General features: G+C 50.5%; 10 protein-coding genes across 10 annotated transcripts; 6 read left to right on the plus strand and 4 right to left on the minus strand.

Annotated features, from left to right (window-relative positions):
• Window positions 1-84: 84 nt before the first annotated feature.
• HO173_009456 (uncharacterized protein) lies at window positions 85-1,940 on the plus strand (the record flags this gene model as incomplete). The annotated part of the gene is made up of 2 exons (XM_037311346.1): window positions 85-1,575; window positions 1,629-1,940. The coding sequence occupies 2 exons, from the start codon at window positions 85-87 to the stop codon at window positions 1,938-1,940; spliced, it is 1,803 nt and encodes a 600-aa protein (XP_037161780.1).
• A 562-nt stretch (window positions 1,941-2,502) lies between these two features.
• HO173_009457 (uncharacterized protein) lies at window positions 2,503-3,061 on the minus strand (the record flags this gene model as incomplete). The annotated part of the gene is made up of 2 exons (XM_037311347.1): window positions 2,503-2,746; window positions 2,970-3,061. The coding sequence occupies 2 exons, from the start codon at window positions 3,059-3,061 to the stop codon at window positions 2,503-2,505; spliced, it is 336 nt and encodes a 111-aa protein (XP_037161781.1).
• Window positions 3,062-4,524: 1,463 nt separating this feature from the next.
• On the plus strand, window positions 4,525-4,926 carry HO173_009458 (uncharacterized protein; the record flags this gene model as incomplete). Its single annotated transcript, XM_037311348.1, has 1 exon — window positions 4,525-4,926. The coding sequence occupies one exon, from the start codon at window positions 4,525-4,527 to the stop codon at window positions 4,924-4,926; it is 402 nt and encodes a 133-aa protein (XP_037161782.1).
• Window positions 4,927-5,233: 307 nt separating this feature from the next.
• Window positions 5,234-5,794, plus strand: HO173_009459 (uncharacterized protein; the record flags this gene model as incomplete). The annotated part of the gene is made up of 1 exon (XM_037311349.1): window positions 5,234-5,794. The coding sequence occupies one exon, from the start codon at window positions 5,234-5,236 to the stop codon at window positions 5,792-5,794; it is 561 nt and encodes a 186-aa protein (XP_037161783.1).
• Window positions 5,795-6,638: 844 nt separating this feature from the next.
• On the plus strand, window positions 6,639-7,972 carry HO173_009460 (uncharacterized protein; the record flags this gene model as incomplete). Its single annotated transcript, XM_037311350.1, has 2 exons — window positions 6,639-7,125; window positions 7,197-7,972. The coding sequence occupies 2 exons, from the start codon at window positions 6,639-6,641 to the stop codon at window positions 7,970-7,972; spliced, it is 1,263 nt and encodes a 420-aa protein (XP_037161784.1).
• A 977-nt stretch (window positions 7,973-8,949) lies between these two features.
• On the minus strand, window positions 8,950-11,118 carry HO173_009461 (uncharacterized protein; the record flags this gene model as incomplete). Its single annotated transcript, XM_037311351.1, has 4 exons — window positions 8,950-9,674; window positions 9,728-9,822; window positions 9,874-10,597; window positions 10,650-11,118. The coding sequence occupies 4 exons, from the start codon at window positions 11,116-11,118 to the stop codon at window positions 8,950-8,952; spliced, it is 2,013 nt and encodes a 670-aa protein (XP_037161785.1).
• Window positions 11,119-12,661: 1,543 nt separating this feature from the next.
• On the plus strand, window positions 12,662-13,901 carry HO173_009462 (uncharacterized protein; the record flags this gene model as incomplete). The annotated part of the gene is made up of 5 exons (XM_037311352.1): window positions 12,662-12,775; window positions 12,829-13,114; window positions 13,167-13,618; window positions 13,673-13,797; window positions 13,850-13,901. 5 exons carry the CDS (start codon window positions 12,662-12,664, stop codon window positions 13,899-13,901), a joined length of 1,029 nt encoding a protein of 342 aa, XP_037161786.1.
• Window positions 13,902-14,532: 631 nt separating this feature from the next.
• On the plus strand, window positions 14,533-16,503 carry HO173_009463 (uncharacterized protein; the record flags this gene model as incomplete). Its single annotated transcript, XM_037311353.1, has 1 exon — window positions 14,533-16,503. The coding sequence occupies one exon, from the start codon at window positions 14,533-14,535 to the stop codon at window positions 16,501-16,503; it is 1,971 nt and encodes a 656-aa protein (XP_037161787.1).
• Window positions 16,504-17,536: 1,033 nt separating this feature from the next.
• HO173_009464 (uncharacterized protein) lies at window positions 17,537-18,988 on the minus strand (the record flags this gene model as incomplete). The annotated part of the gene is made up of 1 exon (XM_037311354.1): window positions 17,537-18,988. One exon carries the CDS (start codon window positions 18,986-18,988, stop codon window positions 17,537-17,539), a length of 1,452 nt encoding a protein of 483 aa, XP_037161788.1.
• Window positions 18,989-22,096: 3,108 nt separating this feature from the next.
• On the minus strand, window positions 22,097-23,632 carry HO173_009465 (uncharacterized protein; the record flags this gene model as incomplete). Its single annotated transcript, XM_037311355.1, has 1 exon — window positions 22,097-23,632. The coding sequence occupies one exon, from the start codon at window positions 23,630-23,632 to the stop codon at window positions 22,097-22,099; it is 1,536 nt and encodes a 511-aa protein (XP_037161789.1).
• Window positions 23,633-24,240: the final 608 nt, after the last annotated feature.

Genomic DNA, 24,240 nt, shown 5'->3' on the forward strand with positions numbered 1-24,240 from the left:
GCGAGAGCGTTTGATAAACTCGGAGTCAAATCGATCGAAGGGGGAAAACAAGCCCGGAACCCTCAAGAGCACTTGAAGTCCGCCATGCAGGTAGATGGCGAGGGTGAGGACTCACTAATCCAGAGGCTGAAAGCCGGTGGCGAGTCAAGATCGGCTTCAGGGGTTGAAACCAAAAGAAAATCCGAGCAAGTAGGGGAAACGAGCCACAAGAGAGTCAAAGTTGCGCCTCGGGAGCGACTCGAGGGGGTCTCAGCAAGAAGGAAACCTGCTTACGACGCAAGAAAGACGCCGCCGCCAGTTGTAAGCAACAGGCCATCAGTGATCGGGTTTTCCACAGCTGGCCCAAGGAACCAAGGCACTATTTCCACGAAGAAGCTAAAGCCTCCAAAGGATGTTGGAACTGGCGGACCCGTTGCAGTGGAGTTGCGTATGCACGATGTTCTCAATCCCACGATCAATCAGGGGGAAGCAGGCTTCGCTCCAGTACAAGAGGCACTTGAAATACTTCCAGAAGATGTCCAACATGAACTCAAAGACGCAGGAGATGCTCAAAAGGAAGCCCGCGGTTCAATTCAGCGGATACAGGCCGAGCATCTCAAAAATGGCAACGCGCTTGCGACTCGTGAGGCAAGTACACAAAAGCATCGAGCCCAAAAGCGCAGACTCGCGCCCGTCGATGACCCTGCAGCGTGGGAGCATGAGCAACTTTCCAAGCGTCAAAAGCGAGATATGGAAACTCCACCTACTGCGCATCATCATCATCCTAGAATGCTCCCTGATCTTAGTCCTGCTATGATTCATGACAGATCTCAACCGCTTGGCTCTCAAAACACAAGAGTCAACGAGAATGGCAGCCCAATGCCATTCTTTATCACTCGTAATGAGAACATAGCAGCTGAAGAGCAGAATTCAGATGAGGACGAAGGCAACGATGCGCTTGCGGAGGTTCGGCTTGATGAGCAGATCGTGTTGCAAGACGATAATCCCATGTTACCAGAGCCATTTCTTCCTCTTCGACCTCTTGTCTCAGTCTCTCAGTCAAAGACTACGGCGTATCAAAGTCTCTCGAATAATAGCAAACAAGTACCCAGCTCACCTCATGCTCCCTCGGCTTTTGGCACGATGCCACCTCACCACATTTACCACGACGGAGAGATGGTGAACGCAGAGACAAGGGAGTCGATCGTACCAGTTAACCTTCAAGATCCTTTCCTTGGTGCCACACAAAACCCCCTGAATCCTTTCATGAATGCCCTCCGCAAATCAACCGAAGTTGCAGCTAAGCGTCCCAATCCCGGAGCCAATGACAAAAGAGGATCGGGCAGTGTGGTAATGCGCCCATCCCTTAATGTGGGTGATGACCCCGACGAAACACTGGTGGAGCCAAAGAAGAGGAAAAAATACAAAAAAGTCCATATATCAGTTAGCTCTTCCAGTACGCAATCGAGCTCTTCCACACAAGCATCCCAGCCCGATAATTCTTCGGAAGAAGAAAGTGATGGGGAGGCGAGATGGCGAAAAGAACTGGAGCCGCACCAGGGGAATATGCTCCAGTGTCTCCTGACGATCTCACATGTAAGCAGTAACTTCTGACATTCCGTTTTGTCTGGTACTAATCCGGGGTTCAGCGTTTGATTCGACATCTGGTCGACAAAGAGACAGCCGTCGGAGACATAGTCACCGACTTTGCGAGCCGTGGTAATAGTCTAGTCGAAAGCTATGAGAAGGGGCTTCAGGACGAACTTGACTCACATAGAGCAAACAATGACCGGAGACATGCGAACTTGGTAAAGACCTTTGAGAAAGCGCAGGCAGACCGGGCGGCGACTTCCAAAGCAGTGGTCAAATCGCATGTTCAAGATATGAAAGCGCAGTGGGAAATACGGCAGCAGGCTCTGATGGGAAAGATGGCCGCAGCAATGGCAGCCTGCGCTGAGTGACTTAAGGATGGGAAAGCGGTAAAGTGGAGGAAGTGATAGTTGAATATCTGCTACTTGCTGCTGCTTTTGTATGACACCACTTTGCAAGACTTTGCATGTGTATCTAGCAGGTATCATGTTCGCCGTCGATGAAATCTATCCTATCGCAGCAAATGTAGATCATGTAGGGGGTATCTCAGCCATGGAAAATACTTTCAAACCTCCATTTTCACATAATCTCTCCCAACAGTTTGGATTTACTATGCCTCGCTGCACGAAAGCGAACAAAGCCATATGTTTTGCCCGAAGTCGTCGATTATCGATCCTTCCGTAGCCTTTGCCAGAGCGCCAGCAACGCAAGTCGCTGCTCGTGAATGCGTCACACCAACCGCTCTCCTGCCTATCCTCCACCACCTGATTTCCTCCCCTTCCTCTCATTAGCCCTCTGCTTCCTCTCATTCCTCCTAACCTTCTCCACCCTATCCCTCCTCCCCTCCCCCCTCACCGTCTTCCCCGTCCCTTCCCCCTCCAACCCCCTCTCCTTCTCCCCATCAACCTCCACAATCCACCCCCCTCCCCCTCCTTATTCCGCCCCTTGTACCCCCACTTTGGGCACCCACTCCCCCTTCCCGGCATCATACTCCCTCCCCCCCTCCCCCCGCTTCCGATCCCTGATCCCCTTCTTCTTGGCGAACCGCTCCCACGTCGTCTCCGCCTTCTTCCCCGGCAGCGGCTTCTCCCGCGGCAGCGGGAACGTGGCGGGCGGCAGGGCCATCAGGACGCCGCCGCCGCCGCCGCCGGCGGTGACGGTGACGATGGGGCAGGCGCTCAGGAGCTGGTTGATGAGCGACTGGGCGCAGTCGCGGGCGGTGGCGGCGAGGAGGGGGGGGGGGCGAGGGGGGCAGCGGGGTCGGGTCGTGGCAGAGGAGGTTGCCGAGGTCGAAGGTTGGGGGGATGGCTTTCGTTACCGTTACGGAGCTGGGGGGCAAGGGGGGTCGGGGTCAGTGAGGTCGGCTGTGAGTTGGGGATGGGGAGAAGGTGGGATTTTACGATGGGTCCGGGTGCGAGGCGGCGCTGGGAGCGGAGTTGAGGGCGCTGGTGGACGCGGCTTGTGAGGCTGCCGGCGTCGAGTCGCCGGGCATGATGGGAGCTTTTTGGATATATCCCGAAGATGGGTTGGATTTGAGTCGGTTGAGAGATTTGCTCGATATCAAAAGTACTGGCTATGGATGGAGTTTTGCAACTTTTTTTCTGCAGAGCCGCTTTTAGCGTATTCAGAAAGAAGGCAATTTCTTGGCGTCTATACTTTACAAGGCCGCGCCCCTATCTGATTTTGTATGTAATCAATCTATGTAGACTGAGACTAAGCTATGAATCTAATTCTTCAAATAAAGGAGTAGCGTAGGATTAACACTATCTATTGTGGGTGGTCTATATTAAATCTATTGTGGGTGGTCTATACAGATGAAATTAGATGGGGGCGCGATCTTGTGTGGACGCCAAGATACAGAATAGAACGAATACTCTAAGGTACTTTATAGGAAACGGATCGGCTACAGCCCTTTTACGCACCCTTGTCCTCCATTTGTAAACTCGAATCCACCAGACTTCAACGCTGCTTTTGACACCCCTTTCACACCATACTAGGCATCGAAATCTCCGCGCACACGTATCAACTACCTTTACACCCTTTATGTTTGCGGAAAGGCTGTGCTTTCGGCTGGAATGTTGGTGGTCTATGATATAATCTGAAGTGGGCGGTGAGGTGAGGGAAGGGCGGGATTTATCGAGGTAGTCAAAGGAGGAGGGTGCGGTGGTGGGCGAGATGGATATGTTGATCTATGATGTCTGTGTTCTTGGAGGAGTGGAGGGGAGGGCGAGGACCTCGTAGTGATTTTGGGTATAGGTGCTTGGTGGTATGGCTACCGATAGGAGAGTTGACCGGATGATGGGCATTGGACTTGATTCAAGGCACGACGGCGAAACTTGCTTTGTCAGCCTGTAGCTCGGTCGCCCGCCCCAGCAGCCGTAACAAGTCGTGGCCTTTTTCGCTATGAAATGTGGGATTGATTGAGAATTGCTTGGAGGGTTAGAGTATGTTTATCATGAAGTGAAGACTCTGCTTTGCCCCACACTTTATAGCCTGGACGTCGATCTTTTTGTTCTCATTCTCATTCGCGCATTCCTTGCCAGAAGGAGGCCTATCCTTTCATTCTTCATTCAGACGCAAATACAATACATGCAGACGAACGATAAATAAAAACGAAAATGGGAGGAAAGCGAAAGGAAAAGAGGAAAAGAGGGAAAAAAAAAAATTGGTCACTACGAGGGTCGAACTCGCGACTGGTAGACGTTAGACATCGGACGATCAGAGAATCGGAACTCAAATTTACATACCCTTGGCGTTGACAATTGATATTAGCACCACGCTCTAACCTATCAAGACAAATCAGTAAATTGATCGGTACCAGATTATATTGGTTATAAATACCAACTGAGCTAAGCGACCTGGAATAATTATTTGTGCTTAATGCAAAAGATATATCTGTATTAGCAAACATCGTGGATTTTTTGAAGTGGTCTGTATATTTTGGCCACCTTCAACATGATCGCGTCGAAAGTATATCGAAATTTTGATCTGCTGGAGACTTATCCTGCTTTGGATAATGAGGAAAATGGACTTGACAGCACGCGAATCCGTTCGACTGCGAGCATTTTGATGACCTCTTCAAAAGATCAAGCGACATCGTCTACAAAGCCTAAGCGTAAGCATTTCCATGAGAATGGGAAGGAACTTTCGAATTGGTTGCCCATGGATTCCCTGGCCTCAGTGGCGACGAGAAGGAGAGCCCAAAACAAAAGTGGCTTATCCATCGATAGAATTACAAGATACGAGATATTGGTTGGACAGAATTCTCTGAAAAAAATCGAGATGGAACAAGTTACGAATACCTCAACACGATTCTACAGCGTCCCGGCACCCCAATGGTCAGGAGTCTTGTCTTAGACACCATTACGGCAGATTTTACCAATTGTCTTGAAAGGAGTAAAGGGTCACCCTACGATATTGAAAAGTGAGGTTTTCCATTTATAAATTTTCAGCATTCACTGACACTTCTGTGGAGGCTCGGTCAAATCCAATCCAACCTCGACTATAATGGCGCCGCAGTATTCATCAGTATCGCTGGAGCAGGAGCCAGAGACGACCCTGCTTTTTTCCGACTGTACATTGGTCAAGCTTCGAATCTCCAACGACGAGTCGGACAGCATCATGATCCAACATATAGGAACATCACCCATCATTACAGTATCACATGATTGATCGCTATACGAGCAATAGACCGCTGAAAACAGTCTGCTTCGCTCGTATTCCCATACATTTGGGGCTTTCAGATGGTATCTTGGAGCTTATACAGAATATTCAAGAGAAGCTGGGTACTCTCTTGTTCCCAACGCTACCAGCGAAGACTCTTCATCAATTTGAGATTGAGCCCAAGTTTCCGAACATTCACTGCAATGTTCTATCCCCTCTACTCCAAAGCCAGGGCAACAGATGGGAAGCGAAATACATTGAGGAAGCTATAACATTTCTTCAGGAGACAGATGATCCCGAGATCTTACAATACTATCAGGAACACGCTGGTCAAGATCCACTGAAGACCCTCATGATGGAGCGTGCGCTGGAGAAAAGAGGTGGAGTGGCCCACACCTTTGAGACTTTGCCAGAATCGATCAAGAACTACCTATCGCGAAGGGGCTTCACTGATAGGAATGAGGTCGAAGCAATGATCGCGCCCGGCGCGACGCTCGTGCTCTCCATTCTGATGATTATGTCAAGTCTCGGCAACGCTACCAGGCAAACACGCATTGAATGACGATGAACACTTCAAGCAATACCGCCTACAGGAGACTTACGAAAATTACGGTTCTTCTTCAGTGTTGGCACCACTAATGCGTGGCCCGCTCGGTACAGATTCGAAGATCGTTGAGCTCATATGCTCTCAATGCCGCACAGTTCGTAAAAGGAGCTCAATCCTCAGTATGAGCGCACAACGGGTCGTTTCATCCTGTGGAAATATAGGTGCAACAAATGTGATACAGACAGGCGTACTTCTGTTCCGGTTAACCCTCTCATGCGTTACACCTCATCTACAAATCTTAACAATCGGAGGAGACGGGAAGCGAAGTTGGAAGCGAAGGCGAATGAGAGCAGATTTCATGTATAAAGGAGCCTGGGACGCCTTTATGGAAGCTCTACAAGATTGAAATGAGATGGTGGCTATGTCTTCGTGTGGGTAGCAAAGGATGATACTCTTGTTCTGTCAAGAAAATGTTGTACTCGATTGAGTATTAGCGTAGCCCGCCTTGCAGTGTTCGAGGTCGGCCGATTGCCAATAAATTGCATACTTCTTGAATACGCTACTCGTAATTTACACAAGGCTTTCCTCCGCAGTTAAAGCAGCGATGAAGATTTCTCGACATCAACACTCCTGCTTTCGCCCTCCAGTCTGTAAGCTTCGGGCGTTGAAACTACATAAACTCACATAACAAATGAGCCTCCAGACTTGCTGGCGCTGCATAGCCCGAGCTTCATGTCAACCATGCCCAACGCGCCGGCCCCCACAGCAGCTATGCACCCTCTACCCAGCATCGACAGCAGCTTTTACGACCAGCCCATTTCTAAGCGCCCTTCCACCGAAGAAGAAAGCCAAGTCTCCAATGGTAGAAGTGAACGTCAAAGGAGCCAAGAAGACCTTCACCAAGAAGAAAAAGAAGTTACAAAAGGTCGATAGAGGCAAAAAGCCAGCAGTTGGCGAACGCAAAGCTCTACGGAAGAGAGTCGTACTCAGTAACACCAACGCATTAGAAGTGGAAGGCTTGAAGGACATCACCGCTCAATCAATGATCGATGACAGTCTACGTGGGCACGTCTTAGCTATACCAGGACCGGTGGTGGATCAATTGAGGGCTGTCGAGGCATTCAAGGTCACACAGGGATGGCCGCTGTTCAGGAGGCCGTCCATGCTGATCAGGAAGGATACGTTGGATATGGCGACGGAGATTGAAAATATAAGCCTGGGAATAGGGGACAAGACCATTAGACGGGTGTTTGTGGGGGAGAGAGGGAGCGGGAAGACGACGATGCTGCTGCAAGCTATGACGATGGCCTTTTTGAAAGACTGGGTCGTAATCAACATCCCACAAGGTACGCGGAGACTCGCTTTACAGCATTGAGTCGATCCTTTCTTCCTTCGCTCTGCTGATCTTTCCCATTAGCCCAAGACCTCATCCTCGCCCAAACAGAGTACGGGCCCCTCCCCTCCACCACCCCAACCCTCTACACCCAACGCACCTACACCGCCTCCCTCCTTAACGCCATATCCCGCGCAAACCCTATCCTCCAAACCCTACAGCTCTCCCAACCGCCTGCGGAAAATGAGATCCCTATTCCCGTTCCTCCGAACATCTCTCTCTCGCGTCTCGCTCTCCTCGGTGCTGAAGACCCTGAGATCGCTTGGCCCATATTCGAACTGCTATATCGGGAACTCACACTCCCGGACCGACCACCATTGTTGCTGTGTATGGATGGACTGGCGCATGCGATGAGGAACACCCATTACATATCGAACACGTATCAGCCAATCCACGCCCACCAATTCACCATCATCAAATGGTTCCTCGACCACCTCTCCGGTACCTCACCCCTCCCAAACGCCGGCCTCGTCCTCGCCTCGACCTCCGAATCCAACAGCCCCGTCGTCCCCGCCCTGAAACTCGCCCTCGGCCAACTCGAGGGCAACTCCGCCGTGCGGAAAGATCCCTTCGCCAAGTACGACGAGCGGGTCCTCGGGGTGTTCGAAGGGGGCGGGGTGGAGGTGAAGCGGATGGGCGGGCTGAGCAAGGAGGAGGCGAGGGGCTTGATGGAGTATTGGGCCCTCAGTGGCGTCGTGAGGCAGAGGGTTGACGACGGGTTCGTGGGGGAGAAATGGTGTCTGAGCGGCGGTGGCTGCGTGGGCGAGTTGGAAAGGGCGGTCGTCAGGATGAGGGTGTAGTACATGTGCGACTTGTAGTACAGAATATGGATCGGGCTTTGGGATGGTTGTTGCAGCTCTATCTACATATTGTACAGCATTCATCGCACAGAAAAGATCCGCCCATCATGCACACACTTTTTTTTTTAAAAAAAAGGCTTCATAATATATCCCAGTCAGTCAACCAACCACCCCGATGATCCTTAACGGTCCATCTATCTACGACCGAGGCATCGCGACGTCGAATTTCTCATCCACGACCCAGCTCGCCCTCCTGCCCCTTTCCCTTCCCTTTTTCCCGGAGCAGAAACGAACGGAGCGGCCAGGAACCCCAATCATGATAAGCCTAGAGAGTGCAGCAGGTCAAGTCTACCGAGGGCGTTGGATCATCTAAAAAAAAAGGGGGGGGGGGGGTTGGGAGAATAATCTGCCGAGAGCACCGGGTCAAGGGAATGCAGGGAGGGGATGGATGATAGTGTGTAGAATAGATTATCTCAATTGAGTGAAAACCCGGCTCTGCTTGGTAGGATATCATACAACGACGCCTTTTTCGAAAATCGCGCTCATGCCAATCTCATCCGTCGGCCGCCCGTAGGGGCCGACGTGAGGATCAATCAAACCCGCGGGGTAAACGTAGGACTATTTGGTATCTGATAGCCAAACTCAAGGACTCGCTGGGACCAATGATAAAGGGGTCGCGCCCCGGGAGGAAAGTGAAGCCGGTACCGACGGTGGGTAAACGGGCTAGGATATCTGTTCGCTCAGGCTGAGATGCCTGCTCAGTCGCCTCAAGACTGCGGAAGATTAATGAATAAGACAGTGTTTAGAATGGAAAAAATGATGGATGCCGCCGTGTTGTGACTCCTGTTCCCGTTGCGGACATTTGCGTGGCCGCGAAGGGTCACCGAAGGTAGCGTCATTGCGTAAGATGGACACCGTGGATGGTGTTTCCGAAAAGGTTGCATCCCGTGTACAGATGTGTATTATTGGTCGGATGCTCAATGGCTCATGTTAATAGGAGATAAGGGCATGACAGGCGCCAGCTCTGGTAATCGTGTCCTGCTTGTTGTATGTGCGTAGCCATTCTGGTTGCCTCCTTCCTCAGAGGTTGTAGATCCCGATGAGTGGTCGTCGCTGACTTTGATGAGTGACAGTGGCGGTGGTCTCATCTGATGAGAACGTCCCCCCAACGAAGGCTTATGGCTGCTTGAGGAAGCCAACGAGCGCTCCTCAGCAACAGCTGTTGACCCGCTTGAGCTGTTTCCACCACTGCCTGCGCCGCTACCACTTGACGAGGGTAGACCGCCGTTAAGGACCCCATACTCCGCTTCAAGGGCGTCCTTCTCCGTCCAGCATCCCTGCCAGCAGTTGCGCCAATCTTGAACGAGGAAGTGGAAACAAAGTGCGTCGATTTTGAGGGCAGGCTGGAAGCAGATGCAGAGGTTGCCGTAAGTCATCTTGTTCTTGGCGGAGTAGGCTGTGAGGAGGCTAAGATGGCAGGTGATTGCGAAGAGCAAATAGTAGTTCCATGGAGGAAGCGACGAAAGCTCATCTTTCAAGAGTTGTGGGACTTCTGTGGCTCCTGCACATTGCTCAGCAACTCTAGCTTGGACATCCTTTGGTAAGATCTCGGACGGAAGCTCGCGAAGCCAAGCTTTGAACATAGACCCAATGATGTTGATGTCGTAGAGTTCTTCCTCGTCGAAAAGATTAATGTCGCTCTCTGCGTTGCTGTTAGCTGGATACGCTACAGAACAGTCCATGACTACCACTTGCCTTGATCAAAGCGCTTCTGCCAATGACGGATCTGCACATCGCTGCCTGGTACTCTATAGAGGCCTTCTTCTTCGCATCCTCGGAAGTTCAGATAGCTACCGCAGCGTTAGCCTTATGCTTCAGTTTTGGACTTGAGGTAGACTGACTCAATGCATCGCCAGGGTAAGGCAGGCATCCAAAACTCTGTCTTATCTTTCGAGTCCTCGAGCCGTCTGGCTATGCGCGTACGTCGAGTTTGATCGATGAGAGGTAGATTGATGACACGTAAGACGTAACGCTCCTCTTCTTTTGCGTTGCTGCTGCCGCTTCGAGCGATCTTCCCAAGGATTCCCTTGCCTGCTTTGCCAAGGCCGTCTGCAGCTTTGCTAGAGGTGTTTTTGATATTAGAGAAGATGTGAGATCCGCCATGTGCTCCACCGCTTTCACGGAAGACTCTGGAATTAGAAGTCGACAGCCCTTGACCAGAAGGTCTGTCCTCACGACGTGGGCCAAGGTTTTCTTGACTATTATTAGATTGGGGCTGGCGGTCCGCAGAACGATTGCGTGTATTGGAATTCATCATGTCACGCAGTGAACGGTCCTGTTGCAGTGGTGCCGTTTTCGGAGCTCTCTGATTGTCCTCGGCCTGACTAGAGCCGTCGTATTGTACCATGATTTCTGGATTCGTAGTAAGGATTGGCGTCGTCGGCTTTGACTTCCTAGGTCCATCGTCCATACGAATTGATCGTGTGCGAGTCAGGAAGCCACCGAATTTTGGCTTGGGCTTTCTCCCTTGCAACGGCTCAGTTGGACTGGCTGCATTGCTGCTATCTAATTGCGCAGAAGTTTCCACTGGACGGCGAGCAACTGTTTGTTCCTGGATATGGCGACCTTAGGCAAAGTCAGTACCTGATCCTTTGTAGGTCCGGAATGAACAGCCTACCCTCACGATCTTCTGTTACGCTGCTCTGTAAGGTCAATAGACTCAACTCAGGAGTTGATCCTGTAGCCTTGCGTAGGGAGTATAGCGACTTCTCAGTCGAATCAACATTGCTTCTTGCTGTATCTTCAGACACGTGTCGTATAGTCGGTTCCATATTGTACACTTTGTTCGAGGACTTGGAAGCCTTCATGTTTGAGAAGAAGCCTTTTGATGGCTCACGGGCATGGTTTGGCGTGGCTTTTGGTGAAGATGGGAATGGTGGTAGTGATGTGAGATCTGGTGAATTTGATGGATCTTCTACAGAGTGAGGTTCCAAAGGTTGTGCGTTCTCGGCGCTACTAGTGTGCAAATTTTTCGGCGACGGTGATGTGCTCCCCCTATCCGTGGACGATGTGATGGTCCTGCTGACCGGCGATGCACTTTTTGGCAAGGGTAAGGACAGAGAGGCCGGTCTAGTTATCTTCTTCATATCTTATATCAGGCCGGTAAAGCGTCTCATGAAGAATGTCTTGGCTTGTAGGACAAAGAGATAGTAAAGCAGGTAGCGTGTCTCGGTTCACTTGGAAAACCCAGTCAGGCACCTGTTTCAGTTTCCTGCCTCACCATATAATCTACCATGGGACATGTCAGCACGACAATTGTCTCAATATCCTAGCAGGGTGAATATCCATTGCAGATGGTAGATAAGACTTCCGGGAAACACCTTACCACTGAAACCCTTATTCAATAACAACGCCCCATACCTCACTCCCAATCCTCGCTTGTTCAGAACGCCCACAGGTGCCAAGTTGAACGGCTCCGCTAGCCTAGCCGTAAGACCTTTATGTATTCTTTCTGTTATCAGCCAAAGCTTTTAATTGCCAGGCAGTGTTCTAAGAAGGTCTCACGGTAGACTTTGGTGGGACGAGAGGGATGAGAGATGAAGCACCAGGCGGTCTGTCTGGAGTCTTTTGAAGATTTCTGCCGCAAGACCGAGCATTAGCGATGTGTCTTCCAATGATTAGGCTCCGCTTCCAGAAAAGAAACTCGGTGCTGCTGTATGTCTGCATGACACTACATCGCTCCACGGGCTATCCGTACAGTTCGAGCGTTATGGAAGGGAAAGAATAAATCGAGTCATACCCAACGCATGAGATTCCTCCCCTCGGGCCTTGAGCTCCTCCAATGCTCCAACTGATCAATCTTCTCCCGGGCCAAAATCGATGGGCAAAAGGTTCGAGGCGGCTCGACTTGTGGGCAATGACAGGCTGGTCTCCAGAGATTGAGGTGAAGGGCAGTGTAGAATACAACAAGGATCCAAAAATGTCAAGAACCTCAGACAGACGACCAGCGTCCGTATGGAATTTGCGGCTCTTTATGCAGTGGGATGCAGTAGCGTAAGCTCGATTCGTCAATGAATCGCAGCGAGGATCTCGGCCGGCGGCCGGGTTCCTAGAGGATCCAAAGACAGTTGCGGTGCTACCCTGAACATGTATATTGTATGCCACCAAATTTGATGTATACACTTTTTTGCAGTGTGAAGAAAGAGTCAAAGATATTGTTTTGATGAGTGCAAAAAAGACAAGCTGTTGTAAAGGGTCTCTTTTCGCTGAATGCTGCTGAATGCTGATTTCTGGCGGGGAATAGACACGGCTTGGAATGTTTCCTTTAAACTTTCCTTGTCCCGAGGCGTCCCCTGAAAAGTAGGCTAATGCAGGGCATAACTTTCTTAGCGTAATTACCTTACCATGTTACCTTGTCCTTGGTCTTACCCACTCTTTTCAACTGCCAATCAAACCTTTTTCCGCTCGCTCGCTTGTTTCATCTCTCTCTCCATCATCCATCCACGATACATGTATCAAATCTAGCGGTCAGATAATCTCATCGAAACCCATTGCATTTTACCTTTCCCTTTTTTATAAATGTTTTTTTTTTTTATCTTCATCTTCATCTTCATCTTCATCTTCATCTTCAACAACCAACCATCATCATCTGATCCGATAGCACTATCATCCAGGAGTATACACACTATCATGTCACTGGTTTCTGGTCCGGGAAGAGGGGGTGCGTCCGCTGGTGGTCATGTGCCAGACGAACTCAAACTGGTGGTGGAAAAGCACGTGGAGTACATTCAGAGCCTGGACACCGTACGTCCTGCAGCAACCACTCAGGAACGACGCGGAAGCTCATTCGCTGACAGCGGCAAGATGAGCTGGAATATTGGCTGACGGAACACCTGCGTTTGAATGGCGTCTATTGGGGGCTGACAGCTCTACATCTACTCGGCCATCCCGACGCCTTATCTCGTCTCGCAACCATCGACTTTATCCTCTCCTGTCAACACGAAAATGGTGGCTTCGGAGCGGCTCCCGGTCACGATGCCCACATGCTTTACACCGTGAGCGCAGTCCAGATTCTCGGCACCGTCGATGCACTAGAAGAGCTAGATCGGCGTGGGAAAGCTGGAACGGAGAAGGTTGGCAAATGTGGGCTTGAATCATATATTGAACAAGAGTGATGCTGAAAAGAAATGTACAGACATTGCAGACCTACAGAATCAAGAGACGGGGTCCTTTGCCGGAGATCAGTGGGGCGAAACAGATACTCGCTTTCTGTACGGGGCCTTGAACGCTCTTTCACTCCTCCACATGCTTCGCCTCGTCAATGTCTCCAAGGCAGTCACTCATATACAAGCCTGCGCAAACTTCGACGGTGGATATGGAGTCAGCCCTGGTGCAGAATCCCATGCGGGCCAAATTTTCACCTGCGTGGCGGCGTTGGCGATAGTTGGTCGACTCGATTTGGTAGATAAGGACCGGCTTGGCGGTTGGCTCAGCGAACGGCAGGTCCCAAACGGCGGTCTCAACGGCAGACCAGAGAAGGTGGAGGATGTGTGCTACAGCTGGTGGGTAGGCAGTAGTTTGGCTATGATTGATCGTCTTCATTGGATCAACGGAGACAAGCTAGCCCAGTTTATTCTCCGATGCCAGGTGAGCATCTTTGACCTCATGGGTCTAGAATGATTTATTCTAACCTGTCCATAGGATCCAGAGAAAGGCGGCATTGCGGACAGACCAGGGGACATGGTGGATGTATTTCACACCCACTTCGGCATTGCAGGTCTGAGCTTGATCGGCTTTCCAGGGCTGATAGCAGTTGATCCGATATAGTGAGCCTTACTCACCTATGATTCATGTTACTGGGAATTGATTCGGCTACAGTTGCATGCCTCGAGAAGTAACCAAACGTCTACTGAGCAAGCTCAATACTTGACAGGTATGGAGGTATCTAGAGGGGTAGGTGTGAACTCGAATGGTGGTGGACCCAGCTGTGCAAGAAATCAAAGGTCCAAGTTGCTCCAATTTGGACATTCGATGGGGTCGCGACTCTATCTTTTGGTCGGCGTCGAGGGCCGCTTCCCAAAGATGTCGGACATTGACAGGTCAGCTGCAAAGCGGAATGCCACAAAGTGGTGTTTTCCTTTGATGTGCACGTACAATTGGACCTCCTTCTCAATTCCCCTGCCACCAAAGTCGTAAATTGATCATGATGGCAAATGATATGAGGTTGCAGGCGTCAGAAGCCATAGCCTTACAATTACGAACATGCCTGCTCATTGAGACTGGATGAGACGTGCCTTCCCTTAGAAATTTTGCAAAAGCGAACGAAGTCTTGGCGCTAATTCTTGCCTGATGCCCATTTCTCCTTCACTTCGTTGCGCCTTTCCTCTTGCTTTTGCTCACATCAACCTATCTATCACTCACTCTTTTCTGGGGAAGGGCATTCACCACCTTCAGCAATCATTGTCACCTCGTTGTTTCCTCTACACATTGATTGTCGAGGTCCACTGCTGTTGCAACAACCTGTCCCCCTGCGTCTTGCTACAAAGTCAGTTGCAACCATCATGACTTCCATTCCACTGCTTTGCAAAATCTGCCCCAAGGATCCAGAATTCAGCGACATCTCCCATCTACTCACTCACGTCGCTTCCAAAGGCCATCTTGCACAGGAATTGAAAGCGAAGGTTCGTAGCCGTCAAGATGCCTCAATCCGCGAAAAGCTCGACGCGTACGACCGTTGGTACGAGAAGTATCAACTCGAAAAGTTGTTATCCCAACGTCTCATTCTCAGGGAATCCAAAGACACCAGTAGCAGAGCCAAACGCTCTGTCAAATCGCCTCCTTCAGCCTCAGCCCAGACCGTAAGGCCGCGCAAGAGGCGTGCCAAAACCTCTGAAAAACTCCCTGAAGCAAGTCCCGTCAAGTCCGAAGAGCCACCTATCGACCCTCAGCTTTCTTGGTTCCCACCCTCGAGTCCATCGCCCTTTCTTAGTCTATCAGGGCACGGCGGGCTGCCACAGCATGACCAGGCTTTCGACCACCGGTACCATATCCCTCGGATGTGTGAGGAACAGGATGTTAACGCAAACCGTCGAGCGGACATAGCATCTACACCCTCAAGGATTCCAAGCGGTCAGAAGTTTCTCCAGGATCCTGGCCCGGGTACGGATAGCGAGAACGACTACTTCAATACATTCATTCGCAGCCCAACTAGGACAGCATACCCCGACCCCTCCGACATTCTCGGTGATCCTTTTGGCTTTTCGCCTCCTCAGACGGTTGAGCAGGCAGGGGAATATGCCAACTCGACACCTGACCCCAATTGCCGAAAAATTGAGAAAGTAGAATCCATACAGCCACCACTACTCAAAGGAGTCAAGTGGCCTGGTATGTCCATCTTCGACTCTGCCAGCTTAGAGGCACAACGCCTCCGCAATCAGAAGAAGGACGGCTCTATACTGGAGCAGATGGAGCACAACTCGGGTGTGGTTGAGCAGATGGAGCGAATTTACTGGCCAGACGGATCATTGAAACTGGAACGGCTTATCACTGGCAATGTGGAGAGCAGCCCACTCAAGGAACCTACACCTCCGCCAAAGCGACAGCGCACCAAAGCCAAGAAGACTCTGCTTACAGACATCAGCACCAACGCTCCAAGACCGACTCGCCGAGCACGTAAGGCACCAGGCCAGTTTCCCGCTACACAAGCTTCCGACCTACGCAGTATTTCCAAAAAGGCACTTGCCACATTGGATCCTCCACCGCCCCGGTTCGTTTACCCCAGGACTGCTCACATGGGCTACGATGCAGCCAATGAAGAAGATTTGGAGCGACGATTGACGAGTGGAAATTTTGGCAACAGTCGTCGGCAGGCATTCGACGTTTTCAACGATAATGTGGCCACAGGGGGTTTGGAAAGTGCAACCCCAGGAACACGTCCAGCGAAGCCCAACGCCAAGACAGAAGGCTATCCCTTCTTGCACAATACACACGGTCACCAGGGTCCTCCCCACTCGCAAGCGGATGGCCTTTCAGCTTGGAGAAATCCGTTCGCGCCCTTGAAGTCGTCTGCCGGAAATCAAAAACGAGTTCAGCCCGACGGACTGCCCTGGGACGCTCAGCTCAGGTCCTTTGCAAACAGCTCTAAGCCATCTACCGCGGAAGAGGACAGTGAGAATATCGAACCAATTCTAGATGGCGATGGGCGGGTTGATGATCAAGTCTCACAGGCCCACAATGGGAGGATCACCCAGCGCTATTTTTCCGTCACAGGAAACCAGCCTCCTCAGTTCTTCAACTCCTTACCACCTCACATGGACTTTGGTGGTCTTGCGGAGCCGAAATACCCCGGATCTACACTCAACTTGTTGAATCCATATCTTCGCCAGCACCACCTTCCACCACAGTATCCTCCCGTGCTCTTTCACCACCCAGCTTCTCCATTATTTGCGAGCCGTCAGGATGACATCGGCAAGTCTGGGCGGCTAGCATTAGCCGAGGATGAGGATAGCAATGAGGCCAAAGGCCTTTTATAAAACACTCCTGTCTAAGGAAAGGCTTTAACGACTACGATTCGCAGTTCATGTACAACATACTACATCCTACATACAAGCAACCCTATTTGTGCTTTCCGTTGGCAGCTTTGGAGCCACAAGGTCTCTCGCCGCTGCAATGGAGATTAGGACGTTTTTCGGCCGTGGGGTTCGGACAGAACAGCGGTAGCTATATCATTAAGAAGTCATCGTTTAGAGATTTGCTTGATTTGCTTCGATAGCGGGCATAGCTTGGACAGTATATATACACAAGAGATATGATAAGGCTAGAAACAATTATGCTGCAAAGCTTCCCTATCTTCTGCGTCCAATTAAAGATGGCGGTAACTTCAATCCAGAAGAGAATCTAGAGACTCGCCTTCCTTAGGGTAAATCAATGCGGTGTACGAGTAGAGCCCCTGATCCTGCCCGTCTAGCAAATCCGCAGGATTCATGACCGCGAACAGACATTGGGCATACTCCTGCTAAGCAGCAGAAAACAATGCTCGACACTCCCAAAGCCATATTTCATCCACCATATCAACAGTTCTAGCATACGTCTCACGGCTCCTACCGGTCGTGCTGACGCATGAGTGCACCATACTAAGCTATCGACGCTCTCGCTGATTAGGGAAGGCTCATGGTCGATCCGCCTGGGGTTTTTCCTAGTGATGGATGGATGGATGGATGGATGGAGAGCGCTGAATGAACGAACGGTTGCGTTAGTGACGGATGTGCCATTTCGTTTGAACTCGGGGCCTATCGAAGGGTTTTGGGTCAGGGGGTTCGGTATTGGGGATTTGCTCGCTCGGGTCGATGCTCGGGTTCTGGGGTTACCCTCGTCGCGCCGAGTCTACGGACGGGAGTGGAGCGCGAGATTGCGCCAGGCGGAGAGAAGGGTCCGGTTTCTCATCGCCAAGGTGCGGGACGTGTGCGATTTTTCTAGCGGGGTATCTCGTCCGAGGGTATTTCTCGCGGAATGAAGGCGCAGAGGGGCCGGGACGAGGGATGGAAGGGAGGTCGCTCTGCGAGAGATTCAAGGACTCTGCGAATGGCCGATTTCGACCAGCGATGAGTCCTCCCCGGGACATGCGATGATTGTGTGGCTGTTCTCGTCCAAGAGGATGGTCCGGGGGATCGATTGCATGAAGCTGCGCGCCACCGCCAGGTTAATGTCGTCTTCGAGATAGGGATCTACAGCCGCTTCGCTCGTCACCTCGTCACAAACTCCCAAGACACTAACGCGACGTAGCCTCAAATATTTACCGATTTCCTTTGCGGCATCGGCCCATCCTTCCGCACCGAACAGATAGACGTTGCGTAATTGGAGCTCGCGGAGGGTGCCTTTGTGGGCTCGAGTGATGGCCTTAAGGTGCGATTCATCAAGGCCGAGATCCCCCCAAATCAGGATCTCGAGATGCGGCCAGACCTTGCCGTTGAACAAGCTGCTGTCGATACGCCCGCTCGTCGCGAGACAACGCAGCTCCGTGGCTTCTGACAGAAACCCGTTTAAGCAGTCGTACTGTTCTTGCCCTTCATCCTCGGAATCACTTCTGGACACGTACAAATCCATCTTTAAGCATGTGAGACGCTGGGCCATTGTACAGGCGTCTTCATAATCATCCTGATCCATCTCAAACATGGACATGGGTGCATTCGAAAGCTCTGACCCTATATATAGTCCTGTCACCTCTTGACAATGCTTAGAAACCGCTCGCATGAGACTCTGGATACCACGAACATCCCACTTTCTTATCTCACCATCTTCGATGGTCTTGGCTCGGGCCCATGATGATGGTGCGATAGGGACAGCAATTTCAAGTTCGGAGCGCTGGTGGTACCGTGAGTGATCGTCTGCCCGGAGAGGCACCCAGTCGCAGCACTCAGCAAATTTGTCCAGAGCGATGACTGTAGTAATGTTTGGCAAATTCTTGAGACCTGTGCAGAGAGCCTCATAGTCCTTTTTATCCTCAAGAATGCTCTGTTGCTGATCGACAAGGCGCGTGTAACGTACCAAAGTGTCAGCGAGGGTTTCATGATACAGATCAGGACCTTTTATCAAACACCCAGGCGTTACTGCCTGGCGCCGGGTTGTTGTGTCATCGCCGACATTGCTAGTTGATCCGTCTCCATCCCCTGCTTGTTCTGCATCGGCAATGTCCTCATTGTCCTCGCCATGTTGGTAGCATATGTGGGCATCAAAAGCTTTCCTGTAGGGCTTATAAGCCGTAAGCTCTGGTAAAAACAACCTCCCGTCGTAGACCAGCTCTGTCACAGTCCTGGCAAACGTAGGATTCGCGGAGATGCTGAGGAAAGTCTCGATGGCAGATCTGCGTGGTGCGAAGTAGACACGTTGGAAGAGCCCTTGAGCTCCGATGTAGCCGCATCGAATGCATGTGAGGCGAGCGGATTTGAGATCGGTTTTTGGCAGGTAGCCGAGTACTGCTACGAGCAACTCCTCCGGGAGGTCTTGAAGCCGAGGAGCCATGTGTTTTCTGACTGTGCAAGAGTCAGGAAGCTCATGAGTAGTTGGAGGTATACTGTACCAGAGACAGAATGTTGCGTGCCTGCGAAGGTTCTGTTTACTAAGGGGGGTTGAGGAAGTTAAACATGCCAAATCGGGGGAACGTTTTACCGTCTTGGCGCTTTTGGCAACTCTCGCTCGCCTCGCCTGAGAACAAAGCAGAGAGGAATGATTGCTTGATCCATTTCAATCCACCCTACAACAATATATATCCAACCTTCGACGAACGGTTCTACCCCTTCAACTTCGACTTCTGTAGCTATTCGCCTGGAACAGAGAGCCCGCCAATCATGGTGGCAAGCAAAGAGTACACTATCCACGGGGGCCAGGCTCCTCCTTGGCTTAGCAATAGCTACGCCGGAAATCCTCGCAAGAGCGTTCCTCCTTCATGCACCGTTGCTCTCATTCTGAATTGTGCTTGAATACTATTGTATGGTCTCTCCGATGAAAAGAAGTCCCCCAAATCGACGCCGCGTGCAGCTGTTCAGATGCCACTCTACATCCTGTTTACGCTTCATTGGGTTTTCGTTTGCGTTTTAGCTACTGGAGTTGCTCCGATTTTTAACCAGCTTTGAAGAAATCGTCTTAGTGTGGTAGAAATTGAAGACGAGAAACCCTTTAAAAGTCTTCTCGTGTTGGCAGTCTCTGTAAAATTATTCCCCATTTGCCTTTATCATGCAGCCGCCGCGCTGCTGCCGTGCTTACCTTGGCGAATTGAGCATGTCAATGAGATAAGGGACATACGTATAATGGTGGTCAGAGTCACGAGGAACGCGTGACCAATTTCTGCAAGAGCATATTGGCCCCTATATCAGGGATTGCGTTGTCAAGCATAGATTGAAAAGAGGGACCTGTATCTCACGTTTTTCTGCAACCGGCGTCCAACCACCCCACTCTCTGAACTTCCCTACGGTTGAAGTAAGTCGGCGAGGACCATGCTTATCAATTCGGATCTATGCATTTCAGAACTTTGGACGAGAGGGCCACATTGTCCGTAGTAGCAAGGTACTTGTTCAGAGCCATGTCCACAGCGATGAAGAATCGCGCTGGTGTTCATTGTCAGACTTTGAAAACTCAAAACAGATTATCGACATTGGTGTCCGTATACCTCATCAGTGTGTCATAACATGCTTTCTCTACCTCTTCCTGAGTGATACTGGGGAAAGACATGTCGATCTCAGCATCATCTTTCAATTTTAGATATCTCCGCAGTTCACAGACTCAGCTATGTATTGTGTGAGGTAGAAGGTATGCTTTATGCACTTGCTAGCCAGTATGACCGAAAGTATCGTATCGCAAAGCAATACGGGTTTGACAACGGATATCCTGAGGCGGCTTTTCAAATTCCCGTTCGATGTCTGTGAAACAGATTCATGAAAGATAGCCCGATCGATTCCCATCTCAGCTGGAGCTAGGCCGACCGAAAATATACTCAATTCGGTTGTCCCATTGCTGTCGGACGAAGTTGATCCAATTATTTCGATGTCGTCGCACTCACTTTTACCAAGCAAGATTAAAGAAACTTTGCACCAACCAAGGTATCATGCTCTATTGTTCAGAAGCGTGCCTGACTTTTGGGGGTTTGGAGAAGCGAGAGTTTACGTTCGTCAGTCTGCGCACAAACCCCCTTGGCGATGATAGAATATGAAGAGTCTTTCACGACGAAATGCCACTGGCTCCCAGCTCCGCTTTCTAGTCTTTCCATTGGTTTCAGAGCGGTCGAAATTCCTTTCGGGATCGATCAATTCGCCTCTAATATTTGCAGGAGCAAAGAATGGACCCCGCAAGCGTAGCCTTTGACCATAATGGGACGGCGATGACACCGTTCTCGAAGAGCGTATGCCAACACATGCTGGAGTGCCTCAGGTCGTCAAGCTGGAGAAATTGGAAACTCTTCCTCGATCCAGCGGAGAAGTGCGTGAAGCTAAGTCTCGCTTTCGATCCCATCGTTCCTTTACCATGATAAATACGGACGGCAGCCGCCAGCCAAGTGGATAATTCCCACAATCTCTACCTATTTGATCCTCCAAGTATTTTTTCCCCCAGCTTTCCGTTCTCTGGGAAGTCTTATCAGCGTCGTGTACGCGTATCTCGAGCTCTGTGACATTTCTCGGCGGTCTTTCACAGCGCTTGTTCAATGCCTGATTAGCTTCGCGTTCGATCGGAGGATCTGATGTACCTTGGAAGCTCCATTATCGCCGTTCTCACTGGCCACACAACTGTCGCCGTTCCACTTGTCGTGGGATCGCATCTTAGACATTGATTGGTTGAAAAGGGTAGCCCTTTGCACTGGCAACCAGGTCCGCTGCGGTAATTAGTGGTCTCGGGACTGGCTCGACAATTGCTCGAAGAGAAGAAAAGTTTCTTTCCACAGCTGGAAAATGAAATTTTTGGTGACTGTTTGGCGGGGTCCAGGTCACTGCTGCAAGATCAGGACACCTGCTTTGATATATAAGCTGTCCATGACGTCTTGTTTGGACCGTTTCCGTCCCGAACAAAAGTCAGATGCGCGCCATTGGTCATACACCGCTGTCTCCAATGAGTCATGGACTTGCAAGAGATGAAAACCCGTACAGTAACGACACCAGAGAGGCGTGTTATCCAGCTGAGTGGTGGTACTGTGCGTCCGCTTCTGTTCATTGGAGGTGTGTGGAATGATGGCTCAGATGATTAGTCTGAGCCCTAAATTCTTTGTTGATTTGTTGCTCATTGAGGTTTGGATGAGGGAAACTCTTGAGATCTTGCTGTTCTTCGTCGATGCTGTTGAACCCGTTCGTTGGTGGGTGTTGGAAGGATTAGGTTGTAGCATCACAATGGTAATAAGACTCTTGTTTGCAAATCACCCACAGAGAGATAGAGAGTTGGCTAGTCTTTCCAGCATGAATCGGGTTTGTCCTTGATATTTAGCTTATGCTACCTAGCTTATTCTCTCATTTGTACGTAGCTAAAGCAATCATTTTCATCGTGCAGCATCAGCGTCTCGAGATGTCACAGCAGCTATGATACAGCAGAATGCAAGCTAGATGTAGTAGCGAGTTCACGATTCGTCCATTGGGTATGATTGGACACAAATCATGACGAGTCAGCCTTCAGCCTTCCCGTAATCTTGCCACAGTCCTCTTCGATCTCGAGCAGGTCCGGAAGCGCCCACTGCATCATATCGCGAACAAATGTAAGACCTTGATCCATCAAGGGCCACGAAGAGTTCCTTGTCCTAGTAAGGTCATCGTGTAATCTGTCCACCCGGACGTAATGTAGCATAAGGATCTGACCCATCTCCTTCCCCAGATGCTCCCATCGATCTGCACCGAGCAAAGACATGCTCGCCAGTCTGAGGTCGCGGAGGCTTCCCCTGTGGACTCGAGAAATCGACATCAAATCCCGTGCTTTCACCCAAGCATACGTCAAGATCAGCTTGGTGAGATGCGGCCACACCTTCCCCAGGAACATGCCGAAATCGGTACGCTCACTTGAGACAAAATCCTCATTCCCGTCATCTGATTCTCCTAATTCTTCGTCAAGAAACCATCTACTCGAAGACAGAATGCGCAATGCCTTAGCTTCCTGCAGAAGAAGTTCTAGGCAATGATACTGTTTCGCGTATTCGGGCCCATCAGCGCTTTTGGTGACGTACGGGTAGAGTTGCAGGGTTGTAAGGCGACGCGCCATAATGCGAACCTTGTCGGTGTCGGTATCGGACAATTGAAAGATAGTCATTGGAGCTTTGTAGTCCATTGAGGCTATACATAGCTTTTTGAGGCTCGGACAGTGTGTTGATATAGCTCGGAAAAGGGTGTGGACACCACGAACGTCCCATTTGATGTGCTTCTCTTGGTCTTGCTCTCCTCCATCCTGGGATTCGGGCCGGGGGCACCATTTTGAAGGTGGCACGGTGAGGCCGAACTCAAGTTGAGATCGGAAACTATACCATTCGTGAGGGTCGATAAACCGGTCATGTTTATCTCCTGAGCGGATATTATAGTCTGAGTAATGATCGAACTCGACGAGAGTGTCAACCGTACTGATGTTCCGAAAGGACCGTAGCCCTTTACACAGAGCTTTGAAATCTTTGCCTTTCTTGAAAATGCTCTCTTGCTGGTCAAGCAGACGTGCATATCGGATGAGACTGTTTGCGACATTTGTCTCAAAATCCTTACTGTCACCGGAAATATCCCTTTTCATGTTGTCACCAGCCCCTAGCTTCCACATGCTCCATATCGAACGTTGGTACACTTTATCGGCAAAGTACATGCCAGCACGAGACGATGCGTTTCTCGTATGGTCTTCGTATAGGTCAAATTCCTCTACCATACGAGCACGAAAAGCTGTCCAGTAGGAGTCGAAATTTCCGAGTTCGGGCAGGAAGAGCCTCCCATCATAGATCAATTCCTTCACATTTCCAGCAAAAGCAGGGATTGCGGCTATATCCGAGAAGATCTTCATGGGTGCCTTGCGAGGTGCAAAGTAGACTCGTTGAAACATCCATTTGGCTCCAGAAGTGCTCCATAAAGCGCAAGTTAGGCGAGCCATTTTCAGGTCTTTCTTATCAAGCTTGCCAAGAATTTCTACCAGAAGCTCGTCTGGAAGGTTTCGAATTGTAGTAGCCATACCCACTTATGGTCACGGTGCACGTGCTGATAGTACTGGTCAGCTTCAGATGACTATAATCGAGTATTGGTCTTACCTGAAGGCAAATGTGAGAGAGATCTGGTGGATTTGCTGCCCCACTTGCACCACTCCACTGCAACGCTCTCCAAATTTCCACGTACCCTCCTCTTCACACCCCCGCTTCACCTTCCTCGATAGTGGTTGTCTCAATGCATTATTATCAATTCCCGCAGAGGTGTGGAGCGGGAAGGAGTCTCGAGGGACCGAGGTAATAGAGGTCCCAAGACGCTAGGATCACTAGCGCGAACGCGGAAAGCACTTTACGCGGAAATCTCTGCTGTTTCTCTTTTGGTGACCACCATGCGCTGACAATCAGTGCATCCAATACTTTGCCCGAAGCAGAGAGGGGGCCATGGTGGGCTCACAGAGTTCTTCGCAGGCCTCAGCCAAAAAGCAGCAGTCAATTTCCAACTTCTTCACTAAGAACGCTGCGGTCAAACCACCGCCCGCTTTGACTCCTAGCACCTCCAGAGCTTCCAACGGCACTTTGCTCGGCGACAAGGACGAGAGCCTTTTTGTCGACTCGTACGTTGATGTTGATATACATT

Source organism: Letharia columbiana (genome assembly GCF_014066305.1).
Source record: "Letharia columbiana isolate WasteWater2 chromosome Unknown Sc0000040_s0, whole genome shotgun sequence".
NCBI classification, from domain to species: domain Eukaryota; kingdom Fungi; phylum Ascomycota; class Lecanoromycetes; order Lecanorales; family Parmeliaceae; genus Letharia; species Letharia columbiana.